This window comes from Rana temporaria, chromosome 3 (genome assembly GCF_905171775.1).
Source record: "Rana temporaria chromosome 3, aRanTem1.1, whole genome shotgun sequence".
NCBI classification, from domain to species: Eukaryota; Metazoa; Chordata; class Amphibia; order Anura; family Ranidae; genus Rana; species Rana temporaria.
The window spans coordinates 37,793,142-37,814,717 of record NC_053491.1 but is presented as its reverse complement, the minus strand read 5'-3'; the positions used below and the strand labels follow the sequence as shown (position 1 = coordinate 37,814,717).

The window sequence follows — 21,576 nt, the reverse complement described above, 5'->3', positions numbered from 1 at the left end:
TTGCCAGCCATGGTGCCTGACAGTAGTTGTAGTTCATTCATTTACAGAAACTGTGTATGAATGACACGGCTGTGTGGGCGGAGCCCTGCTATTTTTAAAGTGGTAGTAAAGTAATTTTTTTAAAGGAGCTATAAAGGCAGAAGGTTTTTTATCTTAATGCCCCACCTCTCTTCAGCGATGTACAGGGTTTGACAAATTTGCTTGGAATCTAGGAGCCAGCTAAAAAAGTTAGGAGCCAGAAAACGCGCCAAACTCGCACGCAGAAGCCAACACATACGTGAGTAGCGCCCGCACATGTAAACGGTATTCAAACCACACATGTGAGGTATCGCCGCGATCGTTGGAGCGAGAGCAATAATTCTAGCTGTAGACCTCCTCTGTAACTCAAAACATGCAACTTGTAGAATTTTTTAAACGTCGCCTATGGAGATTTTAAAGGGTAAAAGTTTGTCGGCATTCCACGAGCGGACGCAATTTTGAAGCGTGACATGTTGGGTATCAATTTACTCGGCGTAACCATATCTTTCACAATATAAAAAGAAATTGGGATAACTTTACTGTTTGTCTTATTGTTTGATTAAAAAAAGTTTTTATTTTTCCCCCAAAAAAATGCGCTTGTAAGACCGCTGCGCAAATACGGTGTGACAGAACGTATTGCAACGATCACCATTTTATTCTTTAGGGTGTTAGAATAAAAAAATATACATAATGTTTGTGGGTTCTAATTAGATGGAAGGAGATGGCAGTGAAAACAGTAAAAAAAACACATTAGAACTGCTGTTTTACTTGTAATGCCAACAGCCACCACCAGATGGCGCCAGGTCACAGAAGGCAGCTTGGGCCGTCACAAGGCTGCAAAGCCGCGGCCGAGATTACCGGCAGGCGCGGGCGCCAGGTCACAATTTCTTGTTGCAATTGCGACCTGGCACACGGATTTTGTCAAGGCCTGGTCTAAGCCGTTCGGAACACTCCTGATTGGCTGAGACATAGCAGCGACACCAATGGCTCCCACAGTTGTCAATCAAATTGTCAACCAATCAGGGGAGAGAGTGGGTGGGGCCAGGTCAGGGCTCAGTGTCTGAATGGATACACAGAGCTCTGACTCAGCTCAGGTGCCCCCATAGAGAGCTGCTTGCTGTGGGGGCACTCGATAGGGAGGAGCCAGGAGAAGCAAAGAGGGACCTGAAAAGAAGAGGATCAGGGCTGCTCTGTGCAAAACCAACTTCACAGAGGTGGCAAGTAGAACATGTTTGTTATTTTTATCTTTTTTAAACAACGAGACTTTACAATAACTTTGTTATACTTGCAGGTACGCCTATAATAAGGCTTACCTGTAAGTACTGTGATTATCTCCTAACCTTGCAGTGTTTAGGAGATATTCACACCTCATGCAGCTGGTGACGTCCCCAGCAAATGCGCTCTGAAGATCCACCATACCATGCTAGACAGTCCGAGCTCCGTGCCACAGCTGAGTTTGACATTATCTTGGCCCCGGCCACCCATACAGCCAGAAGCCGTGAACCCAGAAGGAAGACGGGTGAAGATGGAATTCCTGACTGCAAGGACAGCGTGCCGATGGGCGGGCTTTGTTTCTATGGTAAGTATTTCACAAAGTGCTAGTATGCGATGCATATGTATTGCGATGCATACTAGCACATTATGCCAATGCCTTGAAGGGGATTTTTTTTTTTATCTAATGCTACAACTTTAACCACTTCATTACTGAGGTGCTCTCACCTCCTTTTTGCCAAGGCCAATTTTCAGCCTTCAGTGATATCGCGATTCCTGTGCGGGTTCCTGCATCACCTCTGACTCGAGGGCAGTTCACACTGACATCGGTTTGCAGAACGCAGCGCAAACTGTGAAATCGGATCGCATTGGGTCTGAACAACCCCTGCAATCCGATTCCAGTGCAGACCGAAAAAAATGGGTTCTGCACCATTTTTGGTGCAAATGCAATTTCAGCCATACAAACTGTTGAATCAAGACCGGGACATTGTGATGTCTTCCAACAAGACAGACGTTCTAGCAGTCGTTTTTATTAAAATAAGCTCAATGTGAGGGGGAGGAGCTTGTACAAATGGGTGACGCATTTTTCTGGTATTGGGTATTTACACAGTAGGCTCTCCCAAACTCCGAGCTCTGTAGAATTCTCCCCATTGTCTTGTCTGACGGAAGAAGGAACAGGTTATTCAACCCACTGGCACTCACCCATAAGCAAACTATACAGGAAACATTTCCTCCTTCAATATTTATCGGTGTGACAGCAGGTAATGTCACTACCATAGTTGGCCCATGTCCATAGATGTTGTTTTTTTTTTTCTTTTTTTTTAGTTTTTATTAGGGTTGTTCCGATACCACTTTTTTAGGACCGAGTACAAGTACCGATACTTTTTTTCAAGTACTCGCCGATACCGAATACCGATACTTTTTTTTTTTTTAATGTGATGTGACAGTGGCGTTTTTTTCTTTTGTTTGTTTTTTTTTTACTTTTTTTTATTTTATTTTTATTTTTTACAGTGGCGTTTTATTTTTTATTTTTTTAGAGGGGGGGAAGTGGATTGTCAGTGTGTTTTTTGAATTTTTTATTACCATTTACATTTTTTTTTTTTTTTTTTTTTTTTTTTATTTATTGCAATTTTTATTTTATTTTTTAATCAACCCTGTTGGGGGGGCTTTGGTGAGATATCGGGGGTCTTAACAGACCTCTGACATCTCCCCTTTGAGACAGAGAAAGGGACTAGGGATACAGATTCCCCTGTCCCTTTCTCAGCAGCCTCAGCTGCGCTGAAAATGAATGCAGAGAAGACAGCGTCTTCTCTTCATTCATAAAACTGAAACATTGTAATCAACAGGTTACGATGATTCAGTTCTGTGAATGGACAGAGTCATCGCTGACTCTGTCCATTCGGAACAGTAAGGAGCCGGGTTTACCGGCTCCTACCGCCGCTCTCCATCCTGACAGTTCCGGGGGGGGGGGGGGGGGGCACAGGGGAGAGACGGAAACAGCGGGGGCCGCACGGGGGGAGAGAAGGAAACATCGGGACGCACGGGGGGAGAGAAGGAAACATCGGGACGCACGGGGGAGAGAAGGAAACAACAGGACGCACGGGGGAGAGAAGGAAACAACAGGACGCACGGGGGAGAGAAGGAAACCGCGGGGGGGCAAGGGGGAGAGAAGGAAACATCGGGACGCACGGAGGAGAGAAGGAAACAGCGGCGGGGGACAGGAGGGAGAAGGAAACAGCGGCGGGGGCACGGAGGGAGAAGGAAACAGCGGCGGGGGGCACAGAGGGAGAAGGAAACAGCGGCGGGGGGCACAGAGGTTGAGAGACTGCATAAAAAGGGAGGGGGGGCTGGAGGAGGACACAGGACAAGTATCGGGTGAAGCATCGGGAGCATTTGCCCGAGTACAAGTACTCGGGCAAATGCTTGGTATCGGTCCCGATACCGATACTAGTATCGGTATCGGGACAACCCTAGTTTTTATTGTAATTTTCAAGGTAAAAAACAAACAAACAATACAATACAGAGCCTATTGGGCATACCCAGGCTCGGTCACACACAAACTAAAATAATAATAAACAACTAAACTACTGTACGCTCAACCACCTGTGCAGATCATCTAGAGCAGTGGTTCTCAACCTGGATGATTTGCCAGGGGTCCCCGAATCCTGGGCTGTTCTTGAAGCCTGCACCGCTCTCCCTGCCTTTTTGTGGCCACCCAGCTGGGCTATTCCTGGAGCCCGTGGCCTCCCACTCAGCCTCCCATTCAGTTTACTGCATGGGTGGGTGGAGGAGAGGCTAGAGGTCAGCTGACTGGTGAGGAATGTGAAGTGGAAGTGGCTGGAGGAGACCATATCTCCTGATTCCAGCATAGGTGCCACTGCAACGAGACGCCACAAAGTCAGAGGCACAGTGAGTAACACTACCTGTGAATATAGTTGCCATTAAAAGTTCTCACAACAGTTCTCAGATCAGCAGGCGACCTTGTTCAAGAGCACCTAATCCACTCATTCCACCATCTCACCCCCCCACCAAGGAGTAAGAGAAGGAATAGAAATAGAGAATACATGGAAGGGAGAGGAAAAGAGGAATGTTACAAAGAAAAAGGGAGAGAAAGAACAAGAAAGATGGCTAGAGAGAGTGATGATGGGGGGACAAGAAATTTGGATAGAGAGAGATAGAAGGGAAAGAAAGGAGAACAAAGAGAAAGAGTGGCACATCCTAAAATGTACCATAAGGGGTTTTAATACTGTACGAGTGGAAGGGACTCGGGGAGCGCTAAATGTCTGTGGGTTGGGGGTGCAAATTACTTGTCTTTGTCCCGGGTGCTGACAACCCACGATACTAAAATAATTTTACTGTTAGGGGTCCCCACAACTTTGGAAATTTTATCAAGGGGCACGGCACTAGATAGGTTGAGAACCACTGATCTAGAGTATTCTTCTATTTCCACAGATACTCCACATAGCTTATTGTAATTTATTTACTAAATGAAATGAATTCCACTTGCATATACACATTCCCTGCACCTGTGGTTCCCTGCAGAGCGATTCCGGCTCTGCACGCTGTACGGCTCCTGTAATAATAAATTGTATGGGAGTAGAGTATGGAGTTGGACCAGCTAATGTGTTCATAGACGACCTGGAGGATGGGATAAACGGTTCAATCTCTGTATTTGGGACAATACTAAGGCAAGCAGGGGAATAACTTCTCCGCAGGATGTGGAAACCTTGCAAGATCCGAACAAATGAATGGGGTGGGCAACTACATGGCAAATAAGGTTTAATGTAGAAAAATGTAAAATAATGCATCTGGGTGGCAAAAATATGAATGCAATTTACTCACTAGGTGGGAGAACCTCTGGGGGAATCTAGGATGGAAAAGGACCTGGGGGTCCTAGTAGATGATAGAAGCAGCTTGGCATTGCATGCCATTGCTGAGCCTAACAAAGCAAACGGAATACTGGCATTCATTAAAAAGGGGATCAACTCCAGAGATAAAATGATAATTCTCCCGCTCTACAAGACTCTGGTCCGGCCGTACCTGGAGTATGCTGTCCAGTTATGGGCACCAGTCCTCAGGAAGGATGTGCTGGAACTGGAGATAGTCCAGAGAAGGGTAACAAAACTAATAAAGGGTCTGGAGGATATTAGTTATGAGGATAGGTTTACGAGAACTGAACTTATTCTCTCTGGAGAAAAGACACTTGAGAGGGGATATGCTTTCAATTTACAAATACCGTACTGGTGACCCCACAATAGGGATAAAACTTTTTTGCTGAAGGGAGTTTAGCAAGACACGTGGCCACTCACTAAAAGTAGAAGAAAAGAGGTTGAACCTTAAACTACGTAGAGGGTTCTTTACTGTAAGAGCGGCGAGGATGTGAAATTCTCTTCCACAGGCGGTGGTTTCAGCGGGGAGCATCGGTAGTTTCAAAAAAACTATTAGATAAGCACCTGAATGACCGCAACATACAGGTATATACAATGTAACACTGACAAAATCACACACATAGGTTGGACCTGATGGACTTGTTTTTTTTTTTTTTTTTAACCTCACCTACTATGTAACATGATCAGTTATGTGGTTGAATGTTTTGGTTGTTGCAGATGCCACCAAATAAGAACAAGGCTTTGTTTAGTCATATTGGCACATCTTATCCTTGGCTTATAATGTTTCTTGTTTCCTTTTTGAAGGTGAGACCTGTGAGCGAAACATCTGTCATAATGGAGGAACCTGCGTCATGAGTACAAATAAGGAGCCCTTCTGCATCTGTAATGATGGATTCACCGGCACATACTGCAACGTGACAGAGAAAGGTGAGGTCTCCTACTCAAAAATACGATGAAAACCTCCCCCAAAATGTCCTCAAATGTCGGTAGTCACACAGCTCAGGGGATATAATGGAAGAGTGAAAGGGAGAGGATAACCGGCACCCAGACACACTGCCCCTTACCTTCCTCTTTGGACCCTTTATTACAGGGGTCAAATGAGCATTGAATGGGAAAGGAACCCTTGCTCTCGATCAGCCACGATCAATCGGGTATAACGGAATGGATACAGATATATCCCAGTCTCCATACTCGATCCCCGTATTCAAAATTTTGATTCCTCAAACATAATTAGCCCATGTAATAGAAATGAATATGCCTCATGGTGCAGTAATCTTTATAAAGTTGTTTATTTGATAAAAAACTAATTATATTGCACTCACATGTTCCTGGTATAAAAAGCACTTTAAAGTGGTTGTATAGTCCTTTTTTTATAACTTTTACCTACAGGTAAGCCTATAATAAGGCTTACCTGTAGGTAAAAAAAAAAAATCTCCTAAACCTGTATGGTTTAGGAGATATTCCCCTCACAATGAGCCGCTGACTGCAGCAGTGCATGCACACATGGGATTCTCGGCTGAAAGCCCAGCAAACGCTGGACCTTGCCGGAATGCGCGCTGGAGTGACGACATCGCGGCTACAGCCACTCAGAGGGCTGGAGCCGCAATACCCGGAAGTGATGCCAAGGCAACATGTCAGCTACCTCAGCGTGGAACAGGTGATTTACCAATGCCTTGTTCTAAGGTAAGTATTTCATAATGAGCTAGGTCGAGGTTCGGCCATTGCACTCTGGCTGTGCTGACCCCTGCAATTTCCCCAAATGGGGGAAACGCAACTGCATAAATTGTGGTAGTGGGGGACTGCGTTCACGCTTTCCCCTTAGTAAAAAAAAAAAAAGCGTTTAATGCTGGCTAATACTGCCAACAAGATGGCCGCCGCATCCCAGCATACACTATCGTCATGTCACAAGCTCCTTCCAGGGGCGGACTGACCATTGGGACTCTGGGGCACTGCGCGAGGGCCCCATGCCACTAGGGAGCCCCATCAGGGTTACCAGGCTCAATAAAACCAGGGACAGTATGTAAAAATATGTGTTTTTTTTTTTTACATCTGTCCCTGATATGTCTAAAACCGACATGCTTTTGATGTTAACATCCTGAGTTTTTAGCTGCCCTGCCTATGCAATGCCTTCTGGCATGGTGGCCCTCTGTAAGCCCAGGGGCCCCATGAGTTGTCAGTCCACCCCTGGCTCCTTCCTATGCGTTTTGTCATAGGTTGACGTCATTGGGGGCGTGGCTAGATGTGCATAGAGGTGTATTATATAGGCGGGAAGTCAGATTAGCAGCAGAAATTTAATAAGTTCCAACCAGCGGAAACAGCCGGGGAAATGAAACCACACGGACTGACCGGAACGCCACTCACTGTTCCCTAGTGAAATTCTGACAGTGGCCACTTCGGCGTGAGCATCTGAAGCCGTCACCAGTGAGTTTCGGGATTTAGTACAGCTGGTTTACCCAGCATGCACCTCCCGATCTCTCACACATGCACACTAGATGCAGTGCTTGGCACAGCGCGTTGACAACATATTGCCATAGCAATGTCGGCGGTGGCGGACGTTCCCGCCCTGTTATAGCAACCTGTTGATAACAAAGGAATCGGAAGGTCCAGAGGCAAGTGCTGCTGCTTCATTCTCCTCCACCACCGCCTGGTACCTTGTATAACGGTGAGGTCGCTTTTCAAAAATGCCGCCTAACTCCGCCTGTCATCGGGTAATTTCCCATTTTGAAATAAGGAAATGCCAGAAGTTGAGGATGCCCGTTGTCTCCTGGGATTGATGACACTGATATCCCAGGAGCCAAAGGGAGACCAGAGATGATTTGCCTCGATGCGGCCGGAAATGCAGGAATTTTAAACAAAAATGGCTACTTTATGTCCAAATCATAAAGACCAGAGGGTTTGGCTACCAGTAGGCCCATGGGTGTTTGGATAGGGTGAAGCTCTGCTTTTTAAATAAGCAAACGTTCTTCAATGTCCTCATTTTATTTTATAATCCGAAATGAGTTGCTTTATTCTGGATGACATCTGCTGTATAGTCAGTTCCCTGGAATGGGTGTAGTCCAGGCCGTCTTTTCCTGAAATCTACTAGAGAACGGTCCCGGATACTGCAGAACGCTCCACGCTGACTCATCACTTTGTATTGTTCATCTCTGGTAGCTATGCCAATAGGATATCCTGGAGAGGATACTGAATAAACAACAATAAAGAACCAATGAGTTGCTTTGTTTTGGATATCATCGGTCTTGAAGTCTGTTCAGAAAAAAAAACTTTTTTAATTAACATGCATTTTCTGTTTTAATATTTTTATTGAATTTTCTTAGATTTCAGTTGGTAATCTAGCCGATAACACAACTCCTGTATTAGAGTGTCCCCACTCTGGATGAAGGAGCACAGGGGAACACCTTTGGACAGCAGCATTGACAGTCTGGGGGAGAGGTGTGTTAGATGTACTAGCACAGTGGTCATCAACCCTGTCCTCAGGGCCCACTAACAGGCCAGGTTTTATGTATTACCTTGCGGAGATGCAGACTAGAATATTACAATCACTGAGCAGCAAATGATATCACCTGTGATGTATTTCAGTTAAATTGCAAACCTGGCCTGTTAGTGGGCCCTGAGGATAGGGTTGATGACCACTGTACTAGCAGATTTATATACACTAAAAAAATTATGATTGTGTGCACCACTGTAAGTGGTAAATGGTTTGTCTCAACATTGTAACTGCTACATTTGCAGGAGAGCTTGTTCTTTTGAAAAACAATAGACTTACTGGCTAGATCATTAGGTGAAAATAATTGAGAGCCTAAAAAAGGAAAACGAATGGAGCCGTCATATATAAGAATTGGTAAGGTGGCAATATAAACGTTTGCTTTTGGGTTTAATAGAAGTGTAACATATCAATGTTGCCGACCTCTGACAGTAAAGGCTCGTACACGCGATAGGTTAAACTGATGAAAATGGTCTGATGGACCGTTTTCATCGGTCCAAACCGATCGCGTGTGGGCCCCATAGGTTATTTAACCTTCGGTTAAAAAAAAAGCAAACTTGCTTTAAAATTTAACCGATAGGACAAAACCGATCGTTAGTATGCAAAACCATTGGTTAAAAACCTGCGCATGCTCAGAATCAAGTCGACGCATGTTTGGAAGCATTGAACTTCATTTTTTTTCAGCACGTCGTTGTGTTTTACGTCACCGCGTTCTGACACGATCGTTTTTTTAACTGATGGTGTGTAGGCGCGACGGACAATCAGTCAGCTTCATCGGTTAACCGATGACAACGGTCCATCAGACCGTTCTCATCGGATGGACTGATCGTGTGTACGAGGCTTTAGGGCCAAGTTCACACAGGGGTTATCTGTCAGGTGACTTAGCCGCCTAACAAGTTGCGCTCCATGTGGTGCTATGGAACTGTTCTAATAGGAGGGACTCAAGTCGCTCCGACTTAGAAAAAAGGTTCCTGTACTACTTTGGAGCGGCTTGCATTGACTTCTATTACAGAAGTTGTTTTGCAAGTTGCTCTGTACGGGGCGGTTCCAGAGTCGGATGACTTTGAAGCTTCCCCTGTGTGAACCGGCACTAAGGGCCCATCAGCAGGCGCACGCTGTGCTCTGTATAACACATGTCTGCTTGTGTGTGCTGTGAATTCGCAATCTGAGGGGTTACTACATGTCTCTTCAGGCCCCTTAAAGCAGTGGTCATCAACCCTGTCCTCAGGGCCCACTAACAGGCCAGGTTTTATGTATTACCTTGGGGAGGTGCAGACTAGAATAGTGCAATCACTGAGCAGCAAATGATCTCATCTGTGATGTATTTCAGTTATCTTGCAAACCTGGCCTGTTAGACCCCTTTTACACTGAGGAGTTTTTCAGGCGGTACAGCGCTAAAAATAGCGCTGCTATACCACCTGAAAAACTCCTGCCCAGCAACCTCAATGTGAAAGCTGGAGGGCTTTTACACTGAGGCGATGCGCTGGCAGGAGAGAAAAAAAATCTCCTGTCAGCAGCATCTTTGGAGCGGTGAGAGGAGCGGTATGTATACCGCTCCTTCCCATTTATAACAATTAAAAACCGCGGCAATACCGCCCGCAATGCGTCTCTGCAGAGGCGCATTGCTGGCGGTATTAACCCTTTATTGGCCGCTAGCGGGGGTTAATACCGCCCCGCTAGCGGCTAAATCCCACAGCAAATCCGACGGTATAGCGCCGCTATTTTTAGCGCCGCTATACCGCCACCGCGGCTCCCACCCCAGTGTGAAAGGGGCCTTAGTGGGCCCTGAGGACAGGGTTGATGACCACTGCACTAAGGGGTTTAAAGCGGAGTTCCGCCCCCCAAAAAGATAAGTCAACGGCTACAAAAAGTGTAGCTGCTGACTTTTTTAATAATCAGACACTCACCTGTCTCACGGTCCAGCGATGTGGGCACACAAAGCCTCGCTCCTCTCCCCCCTCCTCTCCACGGCGCCGGCATTCTTACTGTGGACGCGTGACTGTGGCTTCACCGCCGGGCACGCACTGCGCATGCACTGTGAATGGTCAGGAAATTTTCTGGGACCTGTGACGTGAAGCAGAAGATTGCAGAGGGGGAGGGGGAGAGGTGAACCCCCCCCCCCCCCCAAAAAAAAAGATTACATTCAAATGTGGCACCTCAGGTGGTCACCAACGCTTAAAGTGATAGTTCCATTTTTGGGTGGAACTCCACTTTAAGATGCCGAGAGGTGGGGTTTATGATCATGTGACTGGCTGTCACGGCGGTCACATGATCGGAAAGTTTTTGCTTGCAAGCAGCGGTGTTTGCATGCTGTTGGCGCCAAGAGGTTAATCTTTACTGAAACATCTCAAAATGACGTTTCGTAACTTTATGCATTGCAGTTCAATGTAACGCGCTGCATGAAAATGCATCTGGTCCTGCTTTTTTAGCACACACCATGCCATGCATTGAAACGATGGGGCGTAAGGCGGATTGATTGTCTGTGTCTTGGGAAAGTGGTCTAAATATTGAACGGTGATTTTTTTGGGAGGTGTTGGTAACTCACCTGTTCCACGCTGAGGTAGCTGACATGTTGCTTCGGCGTCTCTTCCGGGTATTGTGGCTCCCCCCCCCCCCCCACACACATACACACACACACACACACACACACACACACACAGTAACCGCTGGGGCTGTCAACCACAAGCTGTATGCTACAGATTTCTCCCCTGTCACCCTTGTTCTCTTGGTGTCAGGAAAACTTATCAGAAGTGACTCATGCTGATATCGGAGTAACGAAGCTGCAGACAAAAATGACACTTGGTGCTCTGGATTGGGACAAGTGCACACTATAGAGGCATATGCTTTGTTCATATTTTTTTTCTGAGATTTACAGTCCCAGTTTCCCGGCTGTCATTCTGACCCATTGACTTGAATAGTTTGTGGCTGATCCACAACTAGTATGCAGCAGGTAAAGAGAGAGACCAGCATGAGCACCAGCAGCCGGCATTTTTCCAATTAAAGTATTCAGTGGCAGCCAGTTTATTGCTTTCATGGCAGATTTCCTTTTTCTCCCACGTTGCTGCCTAGCGGAGATCTCTCTGCATGTAATGCCACTAATCAGCTGTTTAATATTTACTAAGACAGCTCAGAGATTAGTACGGCGATCACAGCTGCCCTGTGCATGTGCAGCCCAGTCCTGGAATCCCTTTCAGTGGCATTATTACAATGGAATGTGCTAATCTTTAAATGCCTTTTTTAATGGAAGGGCTTAGAATTGCCGTCAGGTTTTTATCACTCTTTTTTTTTTTTTTTCCTCTGCTGGGGGGGATTTGCTCTCACTTCCTGTCCCAGTGACACTCGGCACTTCTGTTCCCCCTCTCTGGGGTGCGTTGTTTTTTTTTGGGAGTGTCCTGAAATTTGGGCTTGGTTCACACTACTGCCATACGACAACTTTGCATATTCTGTGGGGTCAAGTTACACTAAATCACTTCAAAGTAGTGCAGAACCTTTTCCAAAATCACACAGTTATGTGTTGCATTGACTAAAATGGGTACCATTGTCATGCGATTCTGTGCGACTTTATGTAAATATTCGCCAGCACACAAGGATCTTCACTTGCGTCCAATTGGTTTTTAACTACATGCCGACCAGCCGCCGCAGTTCTACGGCAGCAGGTCGGCTCTCCTGCGTGAGAGCATGTAGTATAACGTCGGCTCTCGAAGCGGCCACTAGGGGGCGTGCGCGCCCCCGCTCGCTTCTGACTCCCGCGCCCGCCAGGCACCCGCGATCGCTCGTTACAGAGCGGGGACCGGGAGCTGTGTGTGTAAATGCACAGCTCCCGGTCCTGTCAGGGGAGAAATGCCTGGCCGTCTGTCTGCTCATACAATGTATGAACAGCGATCAGTCATTTTCCCTAGTGAGTCCACCCCCCCTACAGTTAGAACACACCAGGGAACATGCTTAACCCCTTCCCCGCCCCCTAGTGTTAACCCCTTCCCTGCCAGTGGGATTTTTATAGCACTGATCGCTATTAAAATGCCAATGGTCCCAAAAATGTGTCAAAAGTGTCCGAAGTGTCCGCCATAATGTCGCAGTACCGAATAAAAATTGCTGATCGCCGCCATTACTAGTAAAAAAAAAATGAATAAAAATGCCATAAAACTACGCCTATTTTGTAAACGCTATAACTTTTTTGCGCAAACCAATCAACGCTTATTGCGTTTTTTTTTTTTTACGAAAAATATGTATAATACGTATCGGCCTAAACTGAGCAAAAGAAAACGTTTTTTTATATATTTTTGGGGGATATTTATTATGGTAAAAAGTAAAAAATATTCATTTTTTTCAAAATTGTCGCTCTATTTTTGTTTATAGCGCAAAAACTAAAAACCGCAGAGGTGATCAAATACCACCAAAAGAAAGCTCTATTTGTAGGAAAAAAGGACGCCAATTTTGTTTGGGAGCCACGTCGCACGACCGCGCAATTGTCAGTTAAAGCGACGCAGTGCCGAATTGCAAATAGTGCTCTGGTCTTTGACCAGCAATATGGTCCGGGGGTTAAGTGGTTAATGAAGAAAGATCACATCACAAACCATTGTAGAGCAACGTTTCGGAGCTGCACAAGACGCCTTCGTCATCGCATGCCTGACAAAGGGATCCTGCGTGGATCCAAAGCATCGCACTACATGGTTTGTGATGTCATTTTTCGTTAGCCACTTCCATACCGGGCCTATCCTGGCACTTATCTCCTACGTGTAAAAAAAAAAAATGCTCAGAAACCCCAAATATATACCCTGCTCAAAAAATAAAAGGAACACCTTTGAATCAGAATTCCTGGGATATTGATCTGGTCAGTTAACTACTTGCTTACTGGGCACATATACCCCCTTCCTGCCCAGGCGAAATTTCAGCTTTCAGCACTGTCACGCTTTGAATGACAATTGCGCGGGCGTGGCTCTCAAACAAAATTGATGTGCTTTTTTTCCCACAAATAGAGCTTTCTTTTGGCGGTATTTGATCACCTCTGCGGTTTTTATTTTTTGCGCTATAAACAAAAAAAGAGCGGCAATTTTGAAAAAAATGCAATATTTTTTACTTTTTGCTATAGTAAATATCCCCCAAAAAAATAAAAATTTCCTCCAGTTTAGGCCGATACGTATTCTTTTACATATTTTTGGTAAATAACATCGCAATAAGCGTATAGTGATTGGTTTGCGCAAAAGTTATATCGCCTACAAAATATGGGATAGAATTATGACTTTTTTTATTATTTTTTTTTTTTTTTACTAGTAATGGCGGTTATCCTGTGATTTTTGTCATGACTGTGATATTACGGCGGACACGTCGGACACTTTTGACACTATTTTGGGACCATTCACATTTATACAGCGAACACTGTTATAAAACTGCACTGATTACTGTATAAATGTGACTGGCAGGGAAGGGGTTAACACTAGGGGGCGATAAAGGGGTTAAATGTGTTCCCTGCTAGGTGATTCTTACTGTGGGGGGAGGGTTCTGACTGGGGGAGGTTACCGATGGTTGTCCCCATGTACAAGGGACACGCCATATGTCTCCTCTCCCTGACAGGACGTGGATCTCTGTTTACACACAGAGGTCCACGTCCCTGGCTCTGTAACTGCCGATTGCGGGTACCTGCCGGACATTGCGGCCGCCAGTGTGCCGCAGCAGGCACGCGTGCGCGCCCCCCAGAGGCCCGGGAGGAGCCAAGGACGTCAATAGTTGGGTCTCAAGAAGTTAAGTAGCAGAGGGGGAGGGGTGTATACAGAGGGGTTTGTTAATCAGTTTTAGCTACTTTGCTGTTAATTGAAATGAACAACAGGTGCACTAGATGGGCAACAATGAGACGACCTCCAAAACAGGAATGTTTTTTCAGTAGGAGGTGTCTGACATTTTTTTTCCCTACTCATCTTTTCTGACTGTTTTTCACTAGTTTTGCATTTGGCTAGGGTCAGTGTCACTACTGGTAGCACGAGGTGATACTTGGACCCTATAAAGTTTGCACAGGCAGTCCAGCTCCTCCAGGATGGCACATTAATACGTGTCATTGCCAGAAGGTTTGTCGTGTCTCCCAGCACAGTCTCAAGAGCATGGAGGAGATTCCAGGAGACAGGCAGTTACTCTAGGAGAGCTGGACAGAGCCGTAGAAGGTCCTTAACCCATCAGCAGGACCGGTATCTGTTCCTTTGCACAAGGAGGAACAGGATGAGCACTGCCAGAGCCCTACAAAATGACCTCCAGCAGGCCACTGGTGTGAATGTCTCTGACCAAACAATCAGAAACAGACTTCATGGGGGTGGCCTGAGGGGCCCCACGTCCTCTAGTGTGTTCTGTGCTCACTGCTGGACACTGTTGAGCTCGAGGGCGGGGCCTACGTATGCGTTTGGTTCTGTGCGTGAGCACATGGGGACGGAGACACTTGAATTTTTTATTTTAGTTATTTTTTTTCTCTTTTTTAATTTTTTTTGATCACTTTTATTCCCAATACAAGTAATGTAAACATCCCTTGTAATAGAAATAGTGCATGTCCTTTCCGCCGGGCACCCGCGATCGCTCATGACGACAAAGACAGAACTGGGACCTGTGTGTGTAAAAACATAAATCCCGGTTCTGTTTGTGGGGAAAAAAGGACATACATTTTGTTTAGGTACAACGTCGCACGACAGCGCAATTGTCAGTTAAAACGACACAGTGCCGTTTCGCAAACAAATGGCCTGGTCAGAAGGGGGGCAAATTCTTCCAGGGCTGAAGTGGTTAAATGGTGTATATGGCTTGTGGTGCTCAGATACAGTGTAGTTCCTATTTTTAGACCTGCAGGGGGCACTTTTTTTTCCTCTACTTTCTTACCTACCACTTTAAATTACCAATCTGTATTAATATTTCAATTTGTATTTATTTAGTAGTATGAAATCTCAGCAATGTATTGCATGCTTTGAATGTTTTTTTTATTTGATTTTCTTTAGCTTAGCTCTTCTTTTTTTTTTTTTTTTCTAGGTCCCTGTCTACCAAACCCCTGCCACAATGATGGAGAGTGTAAAGTACTGTCCACTCAGAGAGGCGATACGTTTGCACAGTATGTCTGTAAATGTCACCCTGGCTATGATGGAGAGCTCTGTGAATACAGTGAGTATGAATCCCAATAAAATACACGTATTTCTACATCCAGGCCCCACACCGTTTATATTTTGAGAATGTATGTTGGATTATTTAGTTGGGCCAAACAAAGCGCAATGATTATACGACAATTGTAGCAGTACAGTACAGTGCAGGTAAAGATGGATTCCACTCAGAGATATTGTATACATAGTTACATTGGTCCTGCTTGAACCAATGTAACGTTGTACATACCATACCTGACCGATGCCCCTGGAGGCTGGAATATCACTGAAGAAGACACTACTACTCCAATCATCTCCACTTGTTTCTGGGTCCCTTTCCGAGCGGCTGCCCTCTTCCATTCAGAACACAGATGGTCTGCATGGGCACCAATCAGAGAATGCTTTGCATTTCCTGAATGAATACAAACGTTCTCTGGGCGATGTGGAGAGGCTGGATGTGACTGTCATGATCTGAATCTCACTTTTGTGCTTCCCAGCACATCTTCTATACCAGGGGTCTCCAAACTTTCACAACAAAGGGACAGTTTATTGGTCCTTCAGACATAAAGTGGTCCAGACTTTGGTCATTGGGTGTACAAAAAATACAGATGTCAGTGGAAAAAAACAATTACCCATCTTTGGTGTAACTGGAAAGAATTGCGCCCCATCTTTGGGTGGTATTGGCAAGAATTGTGCCCCATTGTTGGGTATTATTGGCAAGAATTGTGCCCCATTATTGGGTATTATTGGCAAGAATTGTGCCCCATTGTTGGGTATTATTGGCAAGAATTGTGCCCCACTGTTAAATATCAGTGAATGACATAGAGCCCCAAGGGCCAGATTAAAGCATGGAAAGGGCCACATCTGGCCCTCGGGCCGCAGTTTGGAGACCACTGTTCTCTACAGATCAATTGTACCACAACAATTTAAAATGGGATGATCTAAATGCAGCATTAGAGGTCAGACTGAGGACATTGGAAGGTGAAGGTCGGCTGCACCAGAAATTGATGCTTCCACCTTGGACACTGGCGGGTTTAAATCTCGCATGCTTCGTTTGTCTCTTGTATTTTCCTATTATTTCTCTACTAAATCGACTTCTCTTTCTTAAAAGTCCATTATCTGTGCCGGCCTAATTTCCCAATTATCTGTGCTATGAACAATCCATTGGGGTAGTGTGGGGGATATTCAGTTGGTGCAGACATAAGTGTTATGGTGGCAGCAGCTTGTAAAGGTACAGGGTTTTTTACCCTGTACAGTGGTCTCAAAACTGTGGCCCAGGGCCACCAATGATGGGGCACGATTCCTCCCACTGACACCAATGATGGGGCATTTTTCCTCCCACTGACACCAATGACGGGATACTATTCCTCCCACTGACACCAGTGACGGGATACTATTCCTCCCACTGACACCAGTGACGGGATACTATTCCTCCCACTGACACCAGTGACGGGATACTATTCCTCCCACTGACACCAGTGACGGGATACTATTCCTCCCACTGACACCAGTGACGGGATACTATTCCTCCCACTGACACCAGTGACGGGATACTATTCCTCCCACTGACACCAGTGACGGGATACTATTCCTCCCACTGACACCAGTGACGGGATACTATTCCTCCCACTGACACCAGTGACGGGATACTATTCCTCCCACTGACACCAGTGACGGGATACTATTCCTCCCACTGACACCAGTGACGGGATACTATTCCTCCCACTGACACCAGTGACGGGATACTATTCCTCCCACTGACACCAGTGACGGGATACTATTCCTCCCACTGACACCAGTGACGGGATACTATTCCTCCCACTGACACCAGTGACGGGATACTATTCCTCCCACTGACACCAGTGACGGGATACTATTCCTCCCACTGACACCAGTGACGGGATACTATTCCTCCCACTGACACCAGTGACGGGATACTATTCCTCCCACTGACACCAGTGACGGGATACTATTCCTCCCACTGACACCAGTGACGGGATACTATTCCTCCCACTGACACCAGTGACGGGATACTATTCCTCCCACTGACACCAGTGACGGGATACTATTCCTCCCACTGACACCAGTGACGGGATACTATTCCTCCCACTGACACCAGTGACGGGATACTATTCCTCCCACTGACACCAGTGACGGGATACTATTCCTCCCACTGACACCAGTGACGGGATACTATTCCTCCCAGTGACGGGATACTATTCCTCCCACTGACGGGATACTATTCCTCCCAGTGACGGGATACTATTCCTCCTACTGAAAACAATGATGGGAGGCTTTTCCTCCCACTGAAACCAATGACGAGATGCTATTCCTCCCACTGACACCAGTGACGGGATACTATTCCTCCCACTGACACGATACTATTCCTCCCACTGACGCCAGTGACGGGATACTATTCCTCCCACTGACGCCAGTGACGGGATACTATTCCTCCCACTGAAGCCAGTGACGGGATACTATTCCTCCCACTGAAACCAATGACGAGATACTATTCCTCCCACAGACGCCAATGACGAGATACTATTCCTCCCACAGATGCCAATGACGGGATACTATTCCTCCCAGTGACGGGATACTATTCCTCCCACGGACACCAGTGACGGGATACTATTCCTCCCAGTGACGGGATACTATTCCTCCCACGGACACCAGTGACGGGATACTATTCCTCCCACTGACGCCAATGACGGGATACTATTCCTCCCACTGACACCAATGGTGGATCGTTGTTTACTCCTACTGACGCCAGGACATTTTCTGATGCCACAGTCCGGCCTCCCTAAATTTTGAAGGACAGTAAACTGACCCTTTGTTTAGAAAGTTTGGAAACCCCTGAATTAAAGTACAAAACCTACATGTGGCTCCACACCCCCTTCCCGCAGCCACACCTAATTACCCGAGTCCAATCTTGATCCAGTGATGTGCACAAGAGCAGAGGTTCTCTTGGCTTTCTCGCCTCATTGAACAGAGTGGCAGCAGCAGGGGCCATTGGCCACCTGCAGAAAGTGTGGACACACAGAGCCGGATTGGGAGCAAGCACGCATGAGGGCTCTCGACACTGGGGAGGAGCCAGGAGCTCCAGAGGGGGCCCGAGAAGAGGAGGATCTGGGCTGATCTGTGCAAAACTATTGCACAGAGCAGGTAAGTATGACATGTAAAAAAAAACTGCCTTTACGATCTTAAAGTTCCTGAGTGAGATAAGTAATTGCCTTATGATGCAACTTTCTGAAAAGTGCGCCCGGTTAGGGCACTACTTACATGCATACTGTTGTGGGTTTAGTAACGCTTCAAGTAAACTACAATGAAATCTTTGCTAAGGCAAAAATAAATCTTTCATCAACACTTGAAGTTTTCTTCTGCGCCGCACTAAAATCTAAAATTGTTATTCTAGTTGCAATCAATCTCCTACATGAAGGCCGAGCTTTGTATATTCCAATCTGGTGGTATGAAAGTATTTTAGGATCTCAGACATAAACAAGCTGGCAAGGAGAATCGGCAAGGCTTTGCCGCGTGACTCGGAACTAAAATCTTTCCGGAAATATTTCCAGGCTGATTTTATAAGCAGTTTGTCTTCTCTGTGACTAAACGCAGAACTAGAGCAACGAATGACTAATATGTGTTTGTATGACCTTGTTTGTCTTTATATACATTTCAGAGATTGTGGATTGTATGCGAGTAAAAGGAACTCTGTAGAACATTTAATGACATTGGCGTGGAACACCCAGATAGACTAAACAGAACAAGATTAATTGGGGAACACGATGGTAACAGTTCTTAACCACTTGCCGACGGGGCCTTAGCCGAATGACAGCTACAGCATGATCGGCCAATTCTGGGAGGACATACTATAATATTCTCCCAGACTCACGCTTTCCGCGCACCCTGAAGCCTCTGTGACCACCGGGTGCAGAGGACTCTGCGCATCACTCATAAGGGTAAAGGGCCGATGACAGCGGCCCTTTACCATGTGATCGCTCTATCTGATGACGGAGCGATCATTTGTCAATAAACTGGCACATGTCCAGCTCTCTCCTCTCCACACGCTGTACCGATCATGTGTGAGAGGAGAGGAGGGAGCAGGTGCAGCAGCGCTGTGGGCTGGATTTGAAGTGCCCACAGTGGTTATCTGTGCCCATCCGTGCCTTGTTCATGCCTCACCTGTGCCTTATTTCTGCCTCACCTGTGCCTTATTTCTGCCTCACCGGTGCCTTATTCCTGCCTCACCGGTGCCTTATTCCTGCCTCACCGGTGCCTTATTCCTGGCTTACCCGTGCCTTATTCCTGCCTCACCTGTGCCTTATTCCTGCCTCACCTGTGCCTTATTCCTGCCTCACCTGTGCCTTATGTCTGCCTCACCTGTGCCTTATTTCTGCCTCACCTGTGCCTTATTTCTGCCTCACCTGTGCCTTATTCCTGCCTCACCCGTGCCTCTATTCCTGCCTCACCCGTGCCTTTATTCCTGCCTCACCCATGCCTTTATTCCTGCCTCACCCGTGCCCTTATTCCTGCCTCACCCGTGCCTTTATTCCTGCCTCACCCGTGCCTTTATTCCTGCCTCACCTGTGCCTTATTCTTGCCTTACCTGTGCCCTTATTCCTGCCTTACCTGTGCCCTTATTCCTGCCTTACCTGTGCCCTTATTCCTGCCTTGCCTGTGCCTTTTTTCTGCCTTGCCTGTGCCTTTTTTCTGCCTTGCCTGTGCCTTTTTTCTGCCTTGCCTGTGCCTTTTTTCTGCCTCGCCTGTGCCTTTTTTCTGCCTCGCCTGTGCCGTTTTTCTGCCTCGCCTGTGCCACATCAATGCTCATCCTGACGGTGCTCCCTGCATGTTGAGCCTCTGTATGTGGCCAGGCTGTGTAAAAGTCTTACACGTGATATCGCCATACTCGGGAGGAGTAGCAGAATGTATTTTGGGGAGTTTTTTTTTTTTTTCTATGTACATGCTATGTGTTAGAAAAATCTTATAAATTGACAACTTTGTGGAAAAATAAAATGCGTTTTCATTTTCTTTCCACATTTTCCAAAAACTTGTGGGAAAAAAATTACATGTTCAAGAGACCCAAGAATAATTACTAATTTGCTAAATTTTATAATTGAAACACAACAAATGCATTTTTTTTTAAACAATTTTCGGTCTTTTTTTTTTATTTTTTTATTAATAGAGCAAAAAAAGCAAAAAACCCAGTGGTGATTAAATACCGACAAAAGAAAGCTCTATTTGTGTGTAAAAAAAAAAAAAAAAATGCCCACTGCTCCTAAATGTCATTTTACCAGCTGCAGTGTACATGAGGCTTTACAGCGGAGCACCGCAAGGGAGCGGGAGCTGCCAAACTTATCTTTTCCTATGAACAAGCTGGTGATTAGTTGCCAGGCTGTTCAAGGAACAGTAAATTTTGGCAGCTCCAACCACCCTCCCCGCCCCACCTAGTTCTATGCCCACTCCCGCTGTACAGTGCCTTGCGAAAGTTTTCGGCCCCCTTGAACTTTGCGACCTTTTGCCACATTTCAGGCTTCAAACATAAAGATATAAAACTGTAATTTTTTTTGAAGAATCAACAAGTGGGACACAATCATGAAGTGGAAGGAAATTTATTGGATATTTCAAACTTTTTTAACAAATAAAAAACTGAAAAATTGGGCGTGCAAAATTACTCAGCCCCTTTACTTTCAGTGCAGCAAACTCTCTCCAGAAGTGAAGTGAGGATCTCTGAATGATCCAATGTTGACCTAAATGACTAATGATGATAAATAGAATCCAACTGTGTGTAATCAAGTCTCCATATAAATGCACCTGCACTGTAATAGTCTCAGAGGTCCGTTTAAAGCGCAGAGAGCATCATGAAGAACAAAGAACACACCAGGCAGGTCCGAGATACTGTTGGGGAGAAGATTAAAGCCGGATTTGGATACAAAAAGATTTCCCAAGCTTTAAACATCCCAAGGAGCACTGTGCAAGCGATAATATTGAAATGGAAGGAGTATCAGACCACTGCAAATCTACGAAGACCTGGCCATCCCTCTAAACTTTCAGTTCATACAAGGAGAAGACTGATCAGAGATGCAGCCAAGAGGCCCAG

The 21,576-nt window shown here is 45.9% G+C and overlaps 1 protein-coding gene and 1 non-coding gene across 2 annotated transcripts in view; both read left to right on the top strand.

The window, feature by feature from the left end:
* The window catches only part of MFGE8 (milk fat globule EGF and factor V/VIII domain containing), a 141,773-nt gene that overhangs the window by 49,599 nt on the left and 70,598 nt on the right, over positions 1–21,576 (top strand). The window contains exons 2-3 of the mRNA XM_040342406.1: positions 5,703–5,825; positions 15,379–15,507. Coding sequence (XP_040198340.1) covers positions 5,703–5,825; positions 15,379–15,507 — 252 coding nt within the window. The remainder of the gene's footprint in view (positions 1–5,702; positions 5,826–15,378; positions 15,508–21,576) is intronic.
* LOC120933868 lies at positions 6,557–6,718 on the top strand. The gene has a single exon (XR_005748137.1). It is a non-coding gene; the product is annotated as a U1 spliceosomal RNA (small nuclear RNA).